The sequence below is a fragment of the Mastigoproctus giganteus genome, chromosome 1 (genome assembly GCF_048544385.1).
Source record: "Mastigoproctus giganteus isolate SK-2022 chromosome 1, ASM4854438v1, whole genome shotgun sequence".
Taxonomy (NCBI): domain Eukaryota; kingdom Metazoa; phylum Arthropoda; class Arachnida; order Uropygi; family Thelyphonidae; genus Mastigoproctus; species Mastigoproctus giganteus.
In genome coordinates this window covers 268,926,104-268,946,668 of record NC_143575.1, presented here as the reverse complement: position 1 = coordinate 268,946,668, position 20,565 = coordinate 268,926,104, and the positions used below count along the sequence as shown (strand labels likewise).

General features: G+C 40.0%; 1 protein-coding gene across 4 annotated transcripts in view; it reads left to right on the top strand.

Moving 5' to 3' along the window:
* The window catches only part of krz (beta-arrestin protein kurtz), a 363,906-nt gene that overhangs the window by 330,815 nt on the left and 12,526 nt on the right, over positions 1-20,565 (top strand). For all 4 annotated transcript variants that reach the window (XM_090377575.1, XM_090377567.1, XM_090377584.1 and 1 more), the window contains one exon: positions 12,739-12,825. In XM_090377575.1, coding sequence (XP_090233701.1) covers positions 12,739-12,825 — 87 coding nt within the window. The remainder of the gene's footprint in view (positions 1-12,738; positions 12,826-20,565) is intronic.

Here is a 20,565-nt window from a genome sequence, read left to right as displayed (position 1 = left end):
TATTTTATTATGATTATTACTTAAAAAATATTGCTAATGCTTTTGCCTTTATCATAAACAAACTTGTTCCTTATCTCGTCTTTGTTTGATCTTTTGTCCAAACAGATAACAGACATTCCATCTCTTGTAATTCTTTGTCTTCATGGATTTTGTTACACTTTGAGTTGGTCTTTATAAATGGATTTTGTTACATTTTGAGTTGGTCTTTATAAATGGATTTTGTTACACTTTCAGTTGGTCCTGCTATAAAAGTTGCTTTTATTTTCCCCCTGCATTCTATCTAATTATTCTCAGCATTGCCTCATTTAGACTTGTACCATGCACAATATTACACGTTCTTTCATTCCACTCAAAGCATTTCACAATTTCATATTTTGTCTATATCGATATTGCTTTTCTTTTTCTCTCTGAACCTGCAGTATCTTCACCACTTTTCACAATTTTTTCAAGTATTTTAGGGAATAAAGCACAATTGCAGTATAAAAAGAACAAAAATGAGGAGGCACACTTTATATACATAAACAACGTAGCATGCTTTTAGTGCTTTTAGCAACCTAGTAAACAACTAAGTAAGTGTTGTGTTCAGCTGGGTTATTCCCCTGTGTTCTACTGCCATTTCATGTACATGCAAAGTTGAATCCAGTTTTCTCTGTGACTCCTCACTGCCGGTGATGGTAGACAAATAGAAATGTTTTCTAATTTCTTCACTAATACTGGTGTTCCCCAAGGTTCTTTTTTTCCTCCCACTCTTATACTTTTATACTAATTACCCTCTACCATTGACTGGAATTTCCATTGTTTTTCTGATGATAGTACATTCCAGCTTGAGAAACCTCAAGTTTGTGCCTCTCAGTGTTACTTTTCTTCCATACAGCCCCTCACTCTGTACAAATTTCAAATGTGCCCTACCATGAAATATTGTTTCCACATCTCTGGCAGGGTCCCCAAAACCTCTCTCAGGTTTCTGTACTCCATTGAAAAGAGGGTTAATTAATGACTCATCTCTAACAAATCCTTTCTACTTTTTGTCATAGAAATTCTGTCTCTGCTGCATGCCTTTCTTTTGGATACTTTCATGGGCACCGTTCTTCTGAGTTTACTTTTTTTTTTTTTTTTTTTGTTAGTTGTTGGCGCATTGGCTTCTGTGGCCATAATGCACCTCCCAAAGTTTTTGCATTTTACTCTGATCCAATCCTGAGGCAGGATTCGAACCCACGACCTTTGGGTTGCCAGGCAGGCACTTTACTCACCTGACTAGCCCGGTCGGCGAGTTGACTTCTGTAATTCCCGCTCTCTCTTTCAAACCAGTCCAAACACTTACTGCAGCCAGTCAGCATCCTTTTACTGTCCAACTTCAAACTCAAGAACAACTTTTCTTTCTTCTTCTTTCTCATTTATTCCTTCATCTTCCGTTTTCTGAAACAATCTCCCTTCATAGAAATTCAAGTCTAATGTCAAAAAGCATCTTCTTTCATTTTCTCAACCTTCACCCTATGCACAGTTTCAAGTACTATACATTCTAAACCTCTTGTGCTTGAGGTTTCATAAAAAAATGGAAAAAGGTAATACTAATATTTCATTTTTTTTTATTAAAGGCAGACAAGAGAGAATTTAAAATATGTATAAATAATTTTATATTACTTAAATAAAAATACAAGATGTAACTTCATGTGGAATTCCAATTCATTTTGCTTTGTATGTAGATGATGCTGCTACTTGGAATTGTCTTGACCCCTTCTGATGAAGAATTATCAAATCGATCCCCCTTTTTATGTAATTCTGCTTTTTTATTTTCAAATTCAATGTCCGATTCCTTCTGCCATTGGAACTGTAGGCAAAATATAATTGTAAATACCTCTTTATCAGTCTACTCATTATTTTGAAATTCAGTATTAGTCTCCAATTTGTTCATGAATTTTAAGCAAAAATTTAAGCATTAGTTTTTCTGGAATCTGTTCTTAGGAATAGAATTCCTCTTCCCATTCAAAAAAAAAAAAAAAAAAAAAAATATGTTTTGATTAGGAGTTAGGATCTGGGTGCGAGGTTTGCCTGTGCGGACGTTGTACCTTAAAGCTCTTCAAACAGAGAAGTTTTTCCTGATTTATTTTCTGCTTTATTAGTTTAAATTGTCATATTAACTTATTTTCTAGAGTAGCTTTATATTCCTAGTTACGATACTTAGTTTAAAGTTTAACTTAGACAGAGATTTTGTAGATATTACTTAGTATCGGTAACGGTATCAAATCCACGTGTCACAAACCAAATTTTTTTTTTTTTTTTTTTTTTTAACCAAATTTAGTCGATTTATTAACCAACTGTTATATCACCCCTCGACGTGGGCACCTGTACGTGGTGAGGGGACCTCCCAGTGATGCTGCTGGTTTTCCAGATTAGCATCACTGGGATCCAACGCCCATACCTTGGTTCCAGGGTTACATCATTGGAATCCGGCGTGTGCAGCCGTGCGCCGCGACCCGTGGAAGCGGAAAGGGGGATCCTGGTGGTTGAGGGGCCCAGCCTTAATACACCACTTTGGCCCCTGCTTCGACGAGACGGGTGGTCCCGGACCGGCTCGACTGGGATCAATCGGCGGGTGGTATTATACTGCTAGGGTCAACTGCGTTCCAATAAGTCTCCCTCCCTATGGTCCTGGGACGGGATAAAGACTTATTGGTAACGTGGGTATGGTGTTCTAAGCGAACTCGGCGTCCCATTCGTGTACGCAGTACCTGCTAGTTCACGAGTGGGCGCCCCCTCGTAGGGCTCCGTGGTGGGTGAGGTACTTAGGCATCAGACATTTTTCTTTACTCTCATGAGTAATTCAAATCCCCTTTCTTCTGGGGCCCCAACAAGGCCCCTACCTAATCGAGATGATGACGCAGATAACACCTCTGCAAAACGAGCCAGAACTGAGGATAAATCACCACCATTAGTGACACACGCTTTTCCTCATTCTCCATTCCACCGGAGAGCAGTCCATTGGAAAGATGTCACCCTTCTTCATCCAGAAAGGATTAGAAGGGTTGGCAGGTTCACCAAAATCTGTAAAAAGACTGCGTTCTGGCGACCTTTTGGTCGAAGCTTCTACCACCAAGCAAGCGGAAAAAATCATAAAGGCTACATCCATAGGGGGAATACCTATCATCGTAACCCCTCACAAAACTCTAAATTCTTCACGTGGTGTCATATCAGAGTGGGACCTTCTTCATGTTTCTGAAGAAGAGATCTGCTCTGAATTGAAAGACCAAGGAGTGACAGCTGTAAAGAGAATATCGATACGGAAGGATGGGAATCTCGTCCCTACCCGAGTTCTCATCCTCACGTTTAACACCCCACGGCCTCCAAATTCCATCAAGGCAGGTTATCTAAACTGCCCAGTGAGGATTTATATCCCAAACCCACTGCGGTGTTTTAGATGCCAAAAATACGGCCACTCACAAACATCTTGTCGTGGTAACCCTGCCTGTGCTCGATGTGGTGTTAAAGACCACGAGAGCAAGGAATGTACAGCTCCAAAACCCGCCTGTGTTAACTGCCAAGGTGAGCACCCCGCCTATTCAAGAGCATGCCAGCGGTGGAAAGACGAAAAAGAAATCCAAAAACTAAAAACAGAGCTGAATATTTCCTACCCAGAGGCCAGAAAACGTATCCAACCAGTAAATAGCGGGAAACCTTCATATGCCCAGAAGGTTTCTGCTAAGAGCACTATCGGGACACAAACTGAGATGACTATACCACCAAGAGAGTCATTCACCCCGATTGCACGCTATTTATTGAGTTCTCAAAAGCCCACCAAAAAAACACAGTCAGTTGCCACTCCTATATCCGTACCTCCTAGTGCTCCACCACTACCAAAACCAAGTGGTAAAGAGCCTGAAGTAACAACAGAAAGAATGGATGTAGAGAACAAGGAGGTACAGGATGAATCAGTCTTGGAACTCTTTGCGGAGGAAGAAATGGACACGGGACATCGTCCATTCTTCCCCAAAAAAGACAAAGCCAAGACTGATAAAAGTAAGCCCTCAGCACCTCGGAAGCCGCCTGATGGACCCACCAAGCCAAAATAATGGCTAAATTCCTACAATGGAATTGTCGTGGATTCCGGCGAAATACTGATGACATCAAGGCCCTCCTGCAAAAGCACGAGCCAGTTTGCTTTTGCTTGCAGGAGACTTATCTAAAGGCAAATGATGATCCCACCCTGCATAACATCACAATCTTTCGTAAGGATAGAATTGCGGATGGTCCTGCTCATGGAGGAGTGGCTATCCTTGTGGGTAATCAGACCCCAGTTCAGCCCTTGCTAATTACAACCAGCATAGAGGCTGTTGCAATTCGCCTTACAGTGGGATTTTTAATAACGGTCTGCTCGATTTATTTGCCACCTGGGACTGACATCTCCCAGGAAGACCTTGATGATCTTGTAACGCAGTTGCCTCCCCCTTTCTTACTTCTCGGGGATTTTAACGGACATAACACCCTGTGGGGTAGTGCTAACATCAACGGAAGGGGACGAGTCATAGAGCGTATGCTCAATGACAATGACCTTTCCCTTCTAAATACTGGAACAAACACCTTCTTCCATATGCCTACCCGTACTTTTTCTGCCATTGATCTCTCTATTCTCTATCTGCTCCCCTTCTCTACTCCCTTCACTCACCTGGGAAGTGGAGGAGAATCCATACGGAAGTGATCACTTCCCTGTGATAACCTTGTTACACAGTGGGAGACCGTGTCTTCCTTTTAGGTTACCACGGTGGAAGTTTGATCAGGCTGACTGGAATGCCTTCCAACATCAGGCAAATTTTGACCTCAGTACAGTCAGTCAGGAGCCTATCAATGACGCAGTAACGTACATCACAGAAATCATTGTCCACGCAGCTGCTAATGCTGTCCCAAAAACATCAGCCCGGTTTCCACCATTTCCCAAACCTTGGTGGAATTCACAATGCACAGCAGCAAAAAAGGCTCAAAACAAAGCGTGGGGGATATTTCGCCGATATCCTACCACGAACAACCTTATAGCCTTCAAACGTGCACGAGCCAAAGCACGCTACATCCGTCGTCAGAGCCAAAAGGAATCGTGGATCCGTTTTACATCATCTATTAACCAGTCTACCAACTCTAAGGTAGTCTGGGATAAAATCCGGAAAATGAAGGGAAAATATACATCCCACCCTTCTTCAATCTTAGATTATAATGGATGCGCTGTTGCAGATCCAACTGCAATAGCCAATGCTCTTGGGGAAACATTCTCTAACATCTCCGCAACATCCTCGTACTCCCCAGAGTTCCTGGTCCTGAAACATAAACTGGAAAGAGAAGCACTTAATTTTAAGTCCAAGGGCCTCTATCCCTACAACGGGGATTTTACTATTCAGGAACTGAAAAGAGCCCTCGCTCTTTCCAAAGCAAGTGCTGTTGGACCAGATGGCATCCATTATGACATGATTAAACATCTTTCACCAAAATCTATGGATTGTCTGCTCCTTCTGTATAACAGAATCTTTACTGAAGGGCAGTTTCCGGATTCCTGGAGAAAGGCAATCGTTCTTGCCTTCCCTAAGCCAGGAAAGGATCCAAAAGTCACCACCAACTATCGTCCTATTGCTCTGACTAGCTGTCTGTGCAAAATCCTGGAGAGAATGGTTAATTCTCGTTTAATATGGTACTTAGAATCAAATGACCTTCTCTCCAACATACAGTGCGGCTTCCGAAGGAACCGGTCCACTTTGGACCATCTTATTAGATTGGAAGCATCCATCCGGGATGCTTTCCTAAAACGTGAACACTTGGTGTCGGTGTTCTTTGACATGGAGAAAGCGTATGACACAACTTGGAGATTTGGCATCTTAAAAGATCTGCATAGCCTTGGCCTTAGGGGGCAACTCCCCATTTTTATTAAAAACTTTTTAGCCAATCGATCTTTCCAAGTTCGTGTGGGATCCTCACTCTCTCGTTCCTTCAGCCAAGAGGAGGGAGTACCACAAGGATCAGTATTAAGTGTCACGCTTTTTGCCATCAAAGTGAATTCCATCACAGAACAACTTCCTCCAACTGTAAACTGTGCCCTCTATGTTGATGACTTTAGCATATTTTGTCAGTCATGCAACATGAGGGTTATTGAAAGACAACTGCAGAAAGCTATTGATCGCCTCAACTCCTGGGCTCTTGCTAATGGCTTCAGGTTCTCGCCGGAGAAGACCGTTTGCGTACACTTTTGTCGTAAGCGTAATCTTCATCCTGAGCCTGAATTAAAGCTCGGACAAAATGTAATTCCAATAGCAGCGGACACAAAATTCTTGGGACTCGTATTCGATAAAAAGCTGACCTTTCTGGATCACATCCGTCAACTCCGCACAAAGTGCACAAGAGGGCTAAATATTCTGCGCTCTCTTTCCTCAACATCTTGGGGTGCGGATCGATGCACCCTACTACGCATCTATCGTGCACTTGTACGATCCAGACTGGATTACGGGTCCCTGGTATACAATTCGGCCAGAGACAGTGTACTTCGTTGGCTCGATCCTGTCCATCATCTGGCTCTCCGTACCGCTATTGGAGCATATCGCACATCTCCTGTCCAGAGCTTATACGTCGAAGCAAACGAACCGCCATTATTGCTTCGACGTAAGCAGTTGTCTCTAAACTACGCTCTAAAACTGAAATCCCTGCCAGACCACCCTACGTGGTTTTGAGCCACGATGGGAAAATTTGTACAACACCCGTAAGACTGCCAATCGTCCTTTTGGTATTCGTGTCCAAGAGCTACTCAAAGAACTTAATATAAAGGTAGACAGGGTTGCCCAAACACCAAAGCAACCCCTTCCACCCTGGCATGCTCATGTCCCGGCATGTGACTTGTCCCTTCGAAATTGGGGAAAGTCGGACACTCCATCGTCTGTCTACCTGCAGCTTTTTTCAGCACACCGAGCTGAACATTCTGACTTCGCGCCAGTCTACACAGACGGGTCGAAGTCAGAATCATATGTGGGATCTGCTGCTGTCTTTACAGACAGCACTACATCGGAGCAGATTCCCTCTGAATGCAGCATATTTACTGCAGAGCTGCACGCTATAGAGTTAGCCTTGGATCACATTAGTGAATGCCAATACCAACGGTTCATTTTGTATACCGACGCTCTCAGCGTGTTACAGGCTTTAATATCTGTGAGATATAATTCTCATCCAGTTCTGTCTAGCATTCAGCAGAAGATTCACGTTCTCCATGAACGTGAATATGATATCCGCTTCTGCTGGATTCCTAGCCACATTGGGATTAGGGGAAATGATTTGGCTGACGCCGCAGCCAAATCAGCAATTCCCAATAATGACCACTGCCTGTTAGTCCCCTATACAGACTACAGGCAAATAATACATCAAAAGATACATTCCCAATGGCAGGATTCGTGGAATAGACAGACTGCGAATAAGTTATATCATATAAAACCTGTAATTGAACCGTGGCAGTCTAGTCTGCGCAGGAATCGTAAGGAGGAAGTTGTTCTTGCCCGGACCCGCATAGGACACAGTCATTTAACTCATTCGTTTTTGCTGAGGGCTGATGACCCTCCTATGTGTGTGTCCTGTGGCACAATCCTAACGATTAGACACCTTTTAATTGACTGTCCAGATTTTAGCAGCACCCGTTTTACCGCTTTTAGTCATCTGACTGAGCCTTATACACTCAGTCAGATTTTATCCGACAATGACAACGTGTCTGCTGTTTTTAGCTATTTTAAATCAATAAAAGTTTTTAATTGTATTTAAAATTTGTTATTGTTATCTCTTTATTGATTTAATTTTTATATATTTGTTATTATTTATCTGGACATGGTGACCTAACTAATTAGGTCACCGAGAATTTAAACTTTTAAATATTGCATAGTCTTGGCGCATTATGGCCACAGCTGCCAATGCGCCAATAAAAAACCAAAAACAAACAAACAAACTGTTATATCAAATTATCTTCTATAAGTAGATTATAGACCTAGTCAGGATCCTTAGTTTATTCTAAATTGAGATAGCGAGATTTGGAAGCTAATCAATACTTACGAGTCCGTAGAAATACCGTTCGTGAATTCCCGCCATTTTTACACGATAGCATAAGCTTAGTGTCGTATAGTGCATAATATAATATTGTCAATTAATCAGTAAATCTATTAATCTTGATAAAACTTTATTGTCAATTAAATTGTACTTTTAACTCTATATATATATATATATATATATATATAACGACTTAATCGTAACAAATAATTAATACATAACTATAGTGGTGCACGTGATACGGAAGTTGTATAAAGGGAACTCGTAGAAAACACTAGATACCAAAAAAAATATATATATAACATAACTGTTTTGGGATATAACTTAAGGATTTAATTTTTGTTTTGAATTTTATTGAATTAAATCGGAATCATGACTCTGACCAGAGCAGCAAAGCAAAAGGCTCAAGCTAATGGGAGTGCTGTGGTTCAGGGGAGAACTGAGGGGGGCAGTTGCCCTCTGAATCACAGTCTATTAAAATGCACTGTTTGCTTGATGTTTGCGGAGCAGTCGGGTACGGGACATGATACTGCCAAGGGGGATGTCTTTGTGTGTGCACGATGTCAGGAGTGCAAGGAAATCAGGCGACAACTCAGCGTTGTTATGGGCCTTTATGAGAGCTTGAAGGACAGGTGGATGCCCTCGAAGGTAATAAATTGAGGGGCCCATCAAGCTCTCAGCTGCCCACATCAACGCCAGAGCTTGCACTTGGTCATCAGGCAACACAGAAGCAGCCCCCTAGGCAGAATGCGCTGGTCCCACAGGAACTAGTAGTTGTTGGTGACTCTATTGTCAGGGAAGCGGGGAACATACTTTGTAAAAAGGATAGGTGGAATAGGACCAGGGTATGTCTGCCAGGGGCAAAGGTTGATGACGTTGTAGAGCGGATATCATCTTTTAAGGGCACAAAAGGTGATATAGTTGTACACGTTGGCACTAATGATATTAAGAGTAGGAGACCGGCGGAATTACTTAGCAAGTACAGGTCACTGTTGAAAAAAAGCCGTGAATTAGGGTTGAACTTGAAAGTGTCTGCAATTCTGCCCAGACACGATAGGAGGGAGTATATGATGAGAGCCTTGTCTATCAATTCGGCCCTGGAGAGATTGTGCAAGGCTCAAGGGGTAGAATTTTTTTCAGCCTGGACTGTACTTGTTAACAGGAGAGATTGCTTCTACAGGGATGGGATACACTTAAATAGAAAGGGTGCAAGAATTTTTGCTGATGCTGTCGAGGCAGTGTTAGGTGGGTCGGAAAACTGCTAGTTTGGGGGGGATACAAGGACTAATAGATTAACAGTAGCCAGTGGCAGAGGTGGAAGTGATTCTTGCACTGCTTCTATTGAAATGAGCAGAAGTCTGAAAAACAAGATGCAGGATATTTCAGAGACTGCTGGTAGTCATTGCGGTACAAGTAAACACATGGGTTGTGTTAGAGTAGCTAAGAATAGAAACAGGTGCATGTATACCTGCGTGTACACCAATGCTAGGAGTTTGGTAAATAAATTTGATGAATTTGAGGTATTGCTCAAAACATCAAAGGCAGATATTGTTGGGATATCAGAGACGTGGTGTCACACAGATATAAGTAATGCGGAACTGGAATTTGGGGAATACAATGTGTATAGAAAGGATAGACAGGACAGGAGGGGAGGAGGGGTTATGCTATTAATTAAGAAACACATAAAGTCCAAGGAAGTGAAGCCAGTCGACATCGATGGACAGGGCAGTGTCGAGTCAGTTTGGTGTGACATAAGCATAGGGAAATCAAAATTGAGAGTAGGAGTGTGCTATAGGCCTAATGACTCTGATGAGTATAATAAGATATTGTACAGGGAAATAGAGTGGGCCAGTAAATCAGAGAGTCTTATAATGGGGGATTTTAATTTCCCAGATATTGACTGGAATTTGTGGGTTGGTCACTCGCACACTAGCAAGGCTTTTGTGGATTTATTGGATGATTGTTTTCTACATCAGCATGTTCGTGAGGCAACAAGAGGGAGCAATACTCTTGATCTGATTATCAGTAGTGATTCTTCATGCATTAAGAACCTGCAGATAAATGAACCACTAGGTGGCAGTGATCAGTGTGTTGAAGTGGGATTTACTCAAGGAGGTAACTACCATCAGAGGTAAAGGGAAGGGTTTTGTTTTCGTAAAGGCGACTATGATGGTCTGAGACAGTATTTAAATTCTATACAGTGGGACCAACTGATGATGTTACCAACAGCAAACTCAAAATGGGAAGCATTCAAGGAACTAATCTTGGAGGCTACCAGGCTTTACATACCAACTAAGAAATATTGTTCAAGGTTTAGGCCTAAATGGTTGTCAGATGAACTAATGAGACATGTGGCAGAGAAGAAAAATGCATGGGATACATACAAATTAATGGGTGACATGGAAGCCTATGATAGATATAAGTTGGTCTGTAACCAAGTCACAAAGGAGATTAGGCAAGCAAAGGCAGACTATGAAAAATCCTTGGCAAAGGATGCAAAGAAAAACAGAAAAGAGTTCTTTACATACTTGAACTCGAAAAGGAAAGGGATGAATCAGATTGGTCCACTGGATATTGATGGGTCAACAGTTGAGGATCCTGCTCAGGTGGCTAACAATCTAAACGAGTATTTTGCATCTACATTCACGCATGAGGAGTTATTCAGGAAGGAGAATGATGTAGGTAAAGTAAACATTGGCAGTGAGCTGGATGATTTTGTAATAACTGAGAGGAAAGTGGAGGAGAGATTGTTGAGGATAAACATAAAAAAGGCACCTGGGGTGGATGGGATCTATCCAGTTATATTAAAGGAGGCAGCAAAGGAAGTATGCAAACCCCTAGCCATAATTATGAGAGCTTCTTTGGACTCAGGGGAGGTACCCATAGACTGGAGATGTGCAAATGTAACCCCAATTCACAAAGGAGGATCAAAGGCTGACACAAGTAATTATAGACCTGTTAGTTTAACTTCTGTTCCAGGTAAATTAATGGAGGCACTGGTTAAAGAAGCACTGCAGGATCATCTAGACAAGAATTCAGTTATAGCTCAGACGCAGCATGGTTTTGTTAAGGGCAGGTCTTGCCTGACCAATTTGATTGGATACTATGATGTAGTCACAAAAGAACTGGATGCAGGGAATAACTTTGATATTATATATTTGGATCTTAGAAAGGCTTTTGATACTGTTGCACATGGAAGACTGCTGCACAAATTGGAGCAGTGTGGCATTGGAGGCAAATTTCTGCTATGGATAAGGGGATGGTTGAGTGGCAGAAGACAGAGAGTGGTAATCAATGGACACTGCTCAACGTGGACTAATGTTATTAGTGGAGTTCCTCAAGGTTCAGTGTTGGGTCCGTTGTTGTTTTCGGTGTTTATGAATGATATTGATGATGGGATATCAAGTTTAATGTCCAAGTTTGCAGATGATACAAAGGTTGGCAGGGTCGTTAAGGACAATACTGACGCTATGCTGCTGCAACAGGATCTGGAAAGGTTGAACAGATGGGCTGAGAGGTGGCAAATGAGGTTTAACATCGACAAATGTAAAGTGCTGCATATGGGAAACAGTAACCCCAGAGCAACGTATCAACTCTGCGGTACTACACTGACAGTGGTGGAGAATGAAAAGGACCTGGGGGTAATTGTGCAGGCAGATATGAAGTTCTCTGACAGTGCAGACGAGCTGCAAGAGTAGCTCATGGTGTCTTGTCAATGATATACAGGAATTTTTCTAGCAGGGATAAGGAGGTGATTATTCCCTTGTATAAGGCAATGGTAAGGCCACATCTTGAGTACTGTATACAGGTCTGGAGGCCTCATTTCAAGAAGGATGTAGAGCTGCTGGAACGGGTACAGAGAAGGGCAACAAGATTAGTAAATGGAACAAAGGGTTGCTCTTACGAAGAAAGGCTTAAGTTTTGCAAATTACAGAGTTTGGAGACTAGGCACCGGCGAGGTGATCTGATAGAGGTGTATAAGGCTTTGAATGGTTTGAGCATGCTCAATGCCAATGGGATTCTTCATCTTTCTCAGAATAATCACCTCAGAGGGCATAAATTCAAATTGAGGAAGGACGGATGTCGGATAGATGTGCGGAAATTTGCCTTTGGCCAGCGGGTGGTTGGTTGGTGGAACCGACTTCCATCACTTGGTGTTGAAGTTGATAGCCTAAACAAATTTAAAGCTCAACTGGACAGGTATTTCGAACGAACGGAGGGGTGAAATGGGAGTGGGTTTTTTTTTTTTTTTTGGCTGATGCTGAATAAGCTTGCTTTCTTGCATCATATGCCTCTGCTAATGCTAATGCTAATTGTCAAATAGGTAACACCATCATACCTTCATTTGTGGTGCTGAGTGGGTTAATGTTTATTCTGTCAAATTTTGAATCATAGCTTAGGACTGATTAGCATAAATCTTTTAGAGTGCATAGCAGGGCAGTTAATCTCCTTATTTCATATAGTCAGCATCCTTTTTTTTTATGAATTCTACTTGTCATTATAAACTTAAATAACCTTGATGTAAACTTATATATTGTTGATATAAACTTAAACATATATTTTTTAGTACATACTAGGGCAGTTAATTGCCTCATTTGGTATTTGTAGCATTTTTTTTATAAATTCTACTTGTTGATATGAACTGGTAAAATTAATTTTTTATTTTGATATTGTATAAATTTCTTTCAGAATTACAGATCCTGCTCAGAAGGAAAACTTAGGCATTATTGTTCAGTACAAAGTAAAAGTGAAACTTTGCCTTGGTCCCTTAGGAGGGTAAGTCTGCCACATGCTATATAAAAATTTTTAGTTGCTTTCTCTGTATGTACAGTTATTGCATTAACTTAATATGTTTAAAGTACATTTTTCAAAATTTACTTAGCCAATGAAATTGTCTTTCATTAACTGATAACCTGATATTAGTTGTCCTCATTAATTCATAACCCAATTATAGTAGTCTTTCATTAAATCATTATTTTGCATTTATAAATAAACATTGTTTTATTTTTTAGCATTAGCATTAGTAGAGGCATATGATGCAAGAAAGCAAGCTTATTCAGCATCAGCCAAAAAAAAAGAAAAAAAAAAAAAAACAACCACTACTCCCATTTCACCCCTCAATTCGTTCGAAATACCTGTCCAGCTGAGCCTTAAATTTGTTTAGGCTATCAACTTCAACAACAAGCGATGGAAGTCTATTCCACAAACCAACTGCCTGCTCGCTAAAGGCGAATTTCCGCACATCTATCCGACATCCGTCCTTCCTCAATTTGAATTTATGCCCTCTCAGGTGATTATTCTGAGCAAGAGGAAGAATTCCATCGGCATTGAGCATGCTCAAGCCATTCAAAGCCTTGTACACCTCTATCAGATCACCTCGGCGATGCCTAGTCTCCAGGCTCTGTAATTTGCAAAACTTAAGCCTTTCTTCGTAAGAGCAACCCTTTGTTCCATTCACTAATCTTGTTGCCCTTCTCTGTACTCGTTCCAGCAGCTCTACATCCTTCTCGAAATGAGGCCTCCAGACCTGTATACAGTACTCAAGGTGTGGCCTGACCAATGCCTTATACAAGGGAATAATCACATCCCTGTCCCTGCTAGAAAAATTCCTGTATATCATTGACAAGACACCATGAGCTACTCTTGCAGCTCGTCTGCACTGCTCAGAGAACTTCATATCTGCCTGCACAATTACCCCCAGGTCCTTTTCATTCTCTACCACTGTCAGCGTAGTACCACAGAGTTGATACGTTGATCTGGGGTTACTGTTTCCCATATGTAGTACTTTACATTTGTCAATGTTAAACTTCATTTGCCACCTCTCAGCCCATCTGCTCAACCTTTCCAGATCCTGTTGCAGCAGCATAGTATCAGTAGTGTCCTTAACAACCCTGCCAACCTTTGTATCGTCTGCAAACTTGGACATTAAGCCTGATACACCATCATCAATATCATTTATAAATGCAGAAAACAACAATGGACCCAACACTGAACCCTGAGGAACTCCACTAATAACATTAGTCCACGTTGAGCAGTGTCCATTGATTACCACTCTCTGTCTTCTGCCACTCAACCATCCCTTTATCCATAGCAGCAATTTGCCTCGAATGCCACACTTCTCCAATTTGTGCAGCAGTCTTCCATGCGCAACAGTATCAAAAGCCTTTCTAAGATCCAAATATATAATATCAAAGTTATTCCCTGAATCCAGTTCTTTTGTGACTACATCATAGTATCCAATCAAATTGGTCAGACAAGACCTGCCCTTAACAAACCCATGCTGTGTCTGAGCTATAACTGAATTCTTGTCCAGATGATCCTGCAGTGCTTCTTTAACCAGTGCCTCCATTAATTTTCCTGGAACCGAAGTTAAACTAACAGGTCTATAATTACTTGTGTCAGCCTTTGATCCTCCTTTGTGAATTGGGGTTACATTTGCACATCTCCAGTCCATGGGTACCTCCCCTGAGGTCAAAGAAGCTCTCATAATTATGGCTAGGGGTTTGCTTACTTCCTTTGCTGCCTCCTTTAATATAACTGGATAGATCCCATCCACCCCGGGTGCCTTTTTTATGTTTATCCTCAACAATTTCTCCTCCACTTTCCTCTCAGTTATTAGAAAATCATCTAGCTCACTGCCAATGTTTACTTCACCTACGACATTCCCCTTCCTGAATAACTCCTCATGTGTGAATGTAGATGCAAAATACTCGTTTAGATTGTTAGCCACCTGAGCTGGATCCTCAACTGTTGAACCATCAACATCCAGTGGACCAATCTGATTCATCCCTTTCCTTCTTGAGTTTAAATAGGTAAAAAACTCTTTTCTGTTTTTCTTTGCATACTTTGCCAAGGATTTCTCATAATCTGCCTTTGCCTGCCTAATCTCCTTTGTGACTTGGTTGCAGACCAACTTATATCTATCATAGGCTTCCACGTCACCCATTAATTTGTATGTATCCCATGCATTTTTCTTCTCTGCCATATGTCTCATTAGTTCATCTGACAACCATTTAGGCCTGAACCTTGAACAATATTTCTTGGTTGGTATGTAAAGCCTGGTAGCTTCCAAGATTAGTTCCTTGAATGCTTCCCATTTTGAATTTGCTGTTGGTAACATCATCAGTTGGTCCCACTGTATAGAATTTAAATACTGTCTCAGACCAGCATAGTCGCCTTTACGAAAGCAAAAACTCTTCCCTTTACCTCCTTGAGTAAATCCCACTTCAGCACACTGTGATCACTGCCACCCAGTGGTTCATTTATCTGCAGATTCCTAATGCATGAAGAATCACTACTGATAATCAGATCAAGAGTATTACTCCCTCTAGTTGCCTCCCGAACATGCTGGTGTAGAAAACAATCATCCAATAAATCCACAAAAGCCTTGCTAGTGTGTGAGTGACCAACCCACAAATTCCAGTCAATATCTGGGAAATTAAAATCCCCCATTATAAGACTCTCTGATTTACTGGCCCATTCTATTTCCCTGTACAGTATCTTATTATACTCATCAGAGTCATTAGGCCTATAGCACACTCCTACTCTCAATTTTGATTTACCTATGCTTATGTCACACCAAACTGACTCAACACTGCACTGTCCAGCGATGTCAACTGGCTTCACTTCCTTGGATTTTATGTGTTTTTTAACTAATAGCATAACCCCTCCTCCCTTCCTATCCTGTCTATCCTTTCTGTAGACGTTGTACTCCCCAAATTCCAGTTCTGCATTCCTTATATCTGTGTGACACCACGTCTCTGATATCCCAACAATATCTGCCTTTGATGTTTTGAGTAATACCTCAAATTCATCAAATTTATTTACTAAACTCCTAGCATTAGTGTACACGCAAGTATACATGCACCTGTTTCTATTCTTAGCTACCCTAACACAACCCATGTGTTTACTTGTACCGCAATGACTTCCAGCAGTCTCTGAAATATCCTGCATCTTGTTTTTCAGGCTTCTGCTCATTCCAATAGAAGCAGTGCAAGAATCTCTTTCACCTCTGCCCGTGGCTACTGTTAATCCATTAGTCTTTGTCTCCCCCCAAGCTAGCAGTTTTCCGACCCACCTAACACTGCCTCGATAGCATCAGCAAATATTCTTGCACCCTTTCTATTTAAGTGTATCCCATCCCTGTAGAAGCAATCTCTCCTGTTAACAAGTACAGTCCAGGCTGAAAAAAATTCTACCCCTTCAGCCTTGCACAATCTTTCCAGGGCCGAATTGATCGACAAGGCTCTCATCATATACTCCCTCCTATCGTGTCTGGGCAGAATTGCAGACACTTTCAAATTCAACCCTACTTCACGGCTTTTTTTCAACAGTGACCTGTACTTGTTAAGTAATTCCGCTGCTCTCCTACTCTTAATATCATTAGTGCCAACGTGTACAACTATATCACCTTTTGTGCCCTTAAAAGATGATATCTGCTCTACAACGTCATCAACCTTTGCCCCTGGCAGACATACCCTGGTCCTGTTCCACCTATCCTTTTTACAAAGCACGTTCCCCGTTTCCCTGACAATTGAGTCACCAACAACTACTAGTTCCTGTTGGACCAGCGCATTCTGCCTTGGGGGCTGCCTCTGTGTTGCAAGATGACCAAGTCCAAGCTCTGGTGTTGATGTGGGCAGCTGAGAGCTTGATGGGCCCCTCAATTTATTACCTTCGAGGGCATCCACCCTGTCCTTCAAGGTCTCATATAGGCCCATAACAACGCCGAGTTGTCGCCTAATTTCCTTGCACTCCTTGCATCGTGCACACACAAAGACATCCCCCATGGCAGTATCATGTCCCGTACTCGATTGCTCCGCAAACATCAAGCAAACAGTGCATCTTAAAAGGCCGTGATTCAGGGGGCAACCGCCCCCCTCAGTTCTCCCCTGAGTCACAGCACTCCCATTAGCTTGAGCCTTTTGCTTTGCTGCTCTGGTCAGAGTCATGATTTCGATTTAAATGTCAATAAAATTACAATTTCAGAACAAAATTAAAACCTTAAACTTGTATCTTAACACAGTTATAACGCTATATTTATTTTTCGGTATCGAGTGTTATCTACGAGTTCCCTTTATATAACTTCCGTATCAAGTATGTATTAATTATTTGTTACGTTTGTACTCTAAGTCGTTATATATATATAGTTAAAAGTACAATTTAATTGACAATGAAGTTTAACAAGATTAATAGATGTACTGATTAATTGACAATATTATATTATGCACTATACTATACAAAGCTAATGCTATCGAATTCCGGATATGCTGTATCGCGCTTCAGTAACGAGTGTTATCTACGAAATCCCTTTATATAACTTCTGTATCAAGTTATGTATTAATTATTTATTTTTACTAATTATTTATGTTCCGTAACCTAAGTGGTTATATGTATAGTTAAAATTACAATTTAATTGCCAATGAAGTTCGACAAGATTAATAGATTTTACTGATTAATTTTCACGTAGCAATGGCGGCCCTTTATGAACGGTAAACACGTGGATTTGATACCCTTTCCGATACTAAGTAATACCTACAAAATCTCTATCTAAGTTATTTTAACTTTAAGTACCGTAAATAGGAATATAAAGCTACTCTAGAAATAAGTTAATATGTCAATTTAAACTAATAAAGCAGAAAATAAATCAGAAAAAACTTCTCTATTCCAAGAGCGGCAGAAAGGCACGTCCGCACAGGAAACCCTCGATCTCCTCAGATCTCTCATTTTATTGTTTTGATGAGCTCTGGGCTATCAGAAAGTGACAAACCATCTCAATAGGCATTGAGTTTTTCCCACTTATAGCTTTTTTTTTTTTTTTTTTTTAATAACTTCTGCTGCTGCTATACCATATTTCTCTTTTGGTGGGTGAATGCATTTAGCCTAGGGTTGTTAATACCTGATCACAGAGTCTCTATATGGTTAATAAGAATGACATTCATTTCCATAAAGCGCTTGTTTGTTTGTTATTTGGTTTTTAGGAGCATTAGCAACTAAGGCCATATTGCTCCGGGGATATGCGGTGGTCATTCCCTGACCTTTCCGCATCCTCCGTATTTGGTGGTCACAGGCTCGAAGCGTGTGCTACGCACTGCTGCTCTTGCCCACCTGGCTACGGAGGCGCCCCATAAAGCGCTTGTCTACACAATGTTGTGTAGGTTAGCAGTTGATGACGTGAGGTCTGGGACTTGTTCTATTATGATTTTGTGAATAAAACTCATTACCTATATAACAACTTCATTCCCTGCTATAATTACAGGGACATATCACTAATGTCAGTCATTGAGTTTCAGGACAGCCATTGTTAGGGAAGATTAAATTAGCTATTTTCTTGTCTCATAGAAACAAATGAATCTGATGGTTGCACATTTGATAGGAAAGTTGTATGTGGTATAGGAGAGATGAAATTGCTTTATACTAAAAATGTTAGATCTTAGATTTAATTAATAGAATAAGCAGTGCTTTTTTTGTAAAAAATTAGGTGCCGTACTCATTCTTTGCTATCAGAAAAAATTGAAAATTAAAGGATATGTAAAGTACTCTAAAAATTTTTTTCCTGATATTTTTACTTTAGTAGTAATGTTTTTGGAATAAGAACAACAAATTAAGTACATTAACACAGTTTATTAAGCATAAATTTATTATTTAAGTATATAAAAAAATAAGTAAACTGTGAGTAAAATAAGTAATAAGTAAAAATAATTTCATAATAAAATTTTTATTAAGTTCTCATCCGACACACTATGCCGACTTCTTTTCTTGTTTGTGTCTGTTGCGGAATTACGTTTCCGAAGTAGCCACGAATCGGCATATTTGCTCAATCGAAGCATGTGAGTGGTGGGTCTACAATTTTAAGAAATAGGAGTGAAGAAATTGTTTTTGTCATCAACAAAGCTCTTGTTGGGCTGATGATCAGATCCATTTGTGAAAATCCTCGTTCATATTCACTCGATGAAATTGGTATCGTACTCAGAGCTTTCTTCAATTCTTCCGAAACCTTCTTAATAATTAGGTATCCCCGAAATCCACGAATTGTATCTCTTTCCTTTAACTGAAGCCTAATTGAAAATAATGAATTAAAATCCACTAAAATTTCCTCCCTTAAGTGGACCAAAACTTTTCGACAAAGTTTCATGTTCACAGGGTAGGAATGAAATTAACGAAATTTGTGTGTGTTCTGAATCTTATAAACGTAGAAACAACATGACTACTATATATACTAATAATAATCGGAACAGGAACTATAATATAATGTATCAACTCAGGGTCATGAACCGAATATGATTCACACACCACCTCCCCCTACTCATTATACAGATGACATAAAGGTTTACAAAAATATTAAGAATATTTTTACATTACATTTTTACATATACATTAACTGAACACCAGGTTGCTCTGTTAGAAAAGGGTTTAACTTATAATTTACCCCCACGTACTCTACCAAAGAAACAGTTAGTAGTAGACCTTGAATTTAGTTCTATTGAGGGACATGCCTCAAAAAGATTTTTTAATCCAACAAGTTAATCAGATCATTAACAATCCTAGAATGCCAGGTTTACTGAGATTAAATAGAAATGAAGCTATTGCTTTACGGAAATTAAGAGAAAATAAAGATATTATAATTCACAAAGCTGATAAGGGAGATACAGTAATGTTTTTAAATAAAACAGATTATATTAACAAATTACAGGTAATTATATCAGATAGTTCCACATACCAAGAAGTAGACTTTTCCGTGTTTAATAATGTGGTCAATCAGTACAACAAAATACTTACGTCATATCACAAAAGAGATTACATTTCGATGGCACAGCTAAAGCAGCTAAAAGCTAGAACAAATAATACACCTATTTTCTTTGGACAAGTAAAACTACACAAACCCAGACACCCAATTCAGCCTATAGTATCATACAAAAATTCTGCTTTTTTGGCCTTGGCGACACATTTATATTGGATTATAAAACCTTTTCAACAGGTATTAAAATATAGTATAAAGAATTATGATACCTTGTATACTAATTTGAAAGACCATAAAATTGGGGGAGAAGTTAAATTATTTTCCCTTGATGTAATTTCATTATACACTAAGGTTAATGAAGTATATGCACTGGATATAATCTGGGATTTATTAAGCAATAACACTAATTAGCATTAACAGTATGAAGTTGCCTAAAAAAGAGATATTTTAGCTTATTAAGTCACTGGTTGAGGCTAATTATATTTTATTTGAAAGTAAGAGCTATAGACAGATTTTCGGTTTGCCCATGGGTTTAAACTCGAGCGACCTAATATCAGAGTTGTATTTAGATAGATTAGAAAATATACACTTAACACAGTTTCTACCAAAAATCACATTTTATGAAAGATACCCTGACGACATTCTCATTATAACGGATTATGACACTACAAACGAAGTTTTGCAAACTTTTAATAATATTTACATAGGCTAAAATTTACACTTAAGAAAGAACAAGAAGAAACTAAGTCCATAAATGTTTTAAACTTCACATTTAA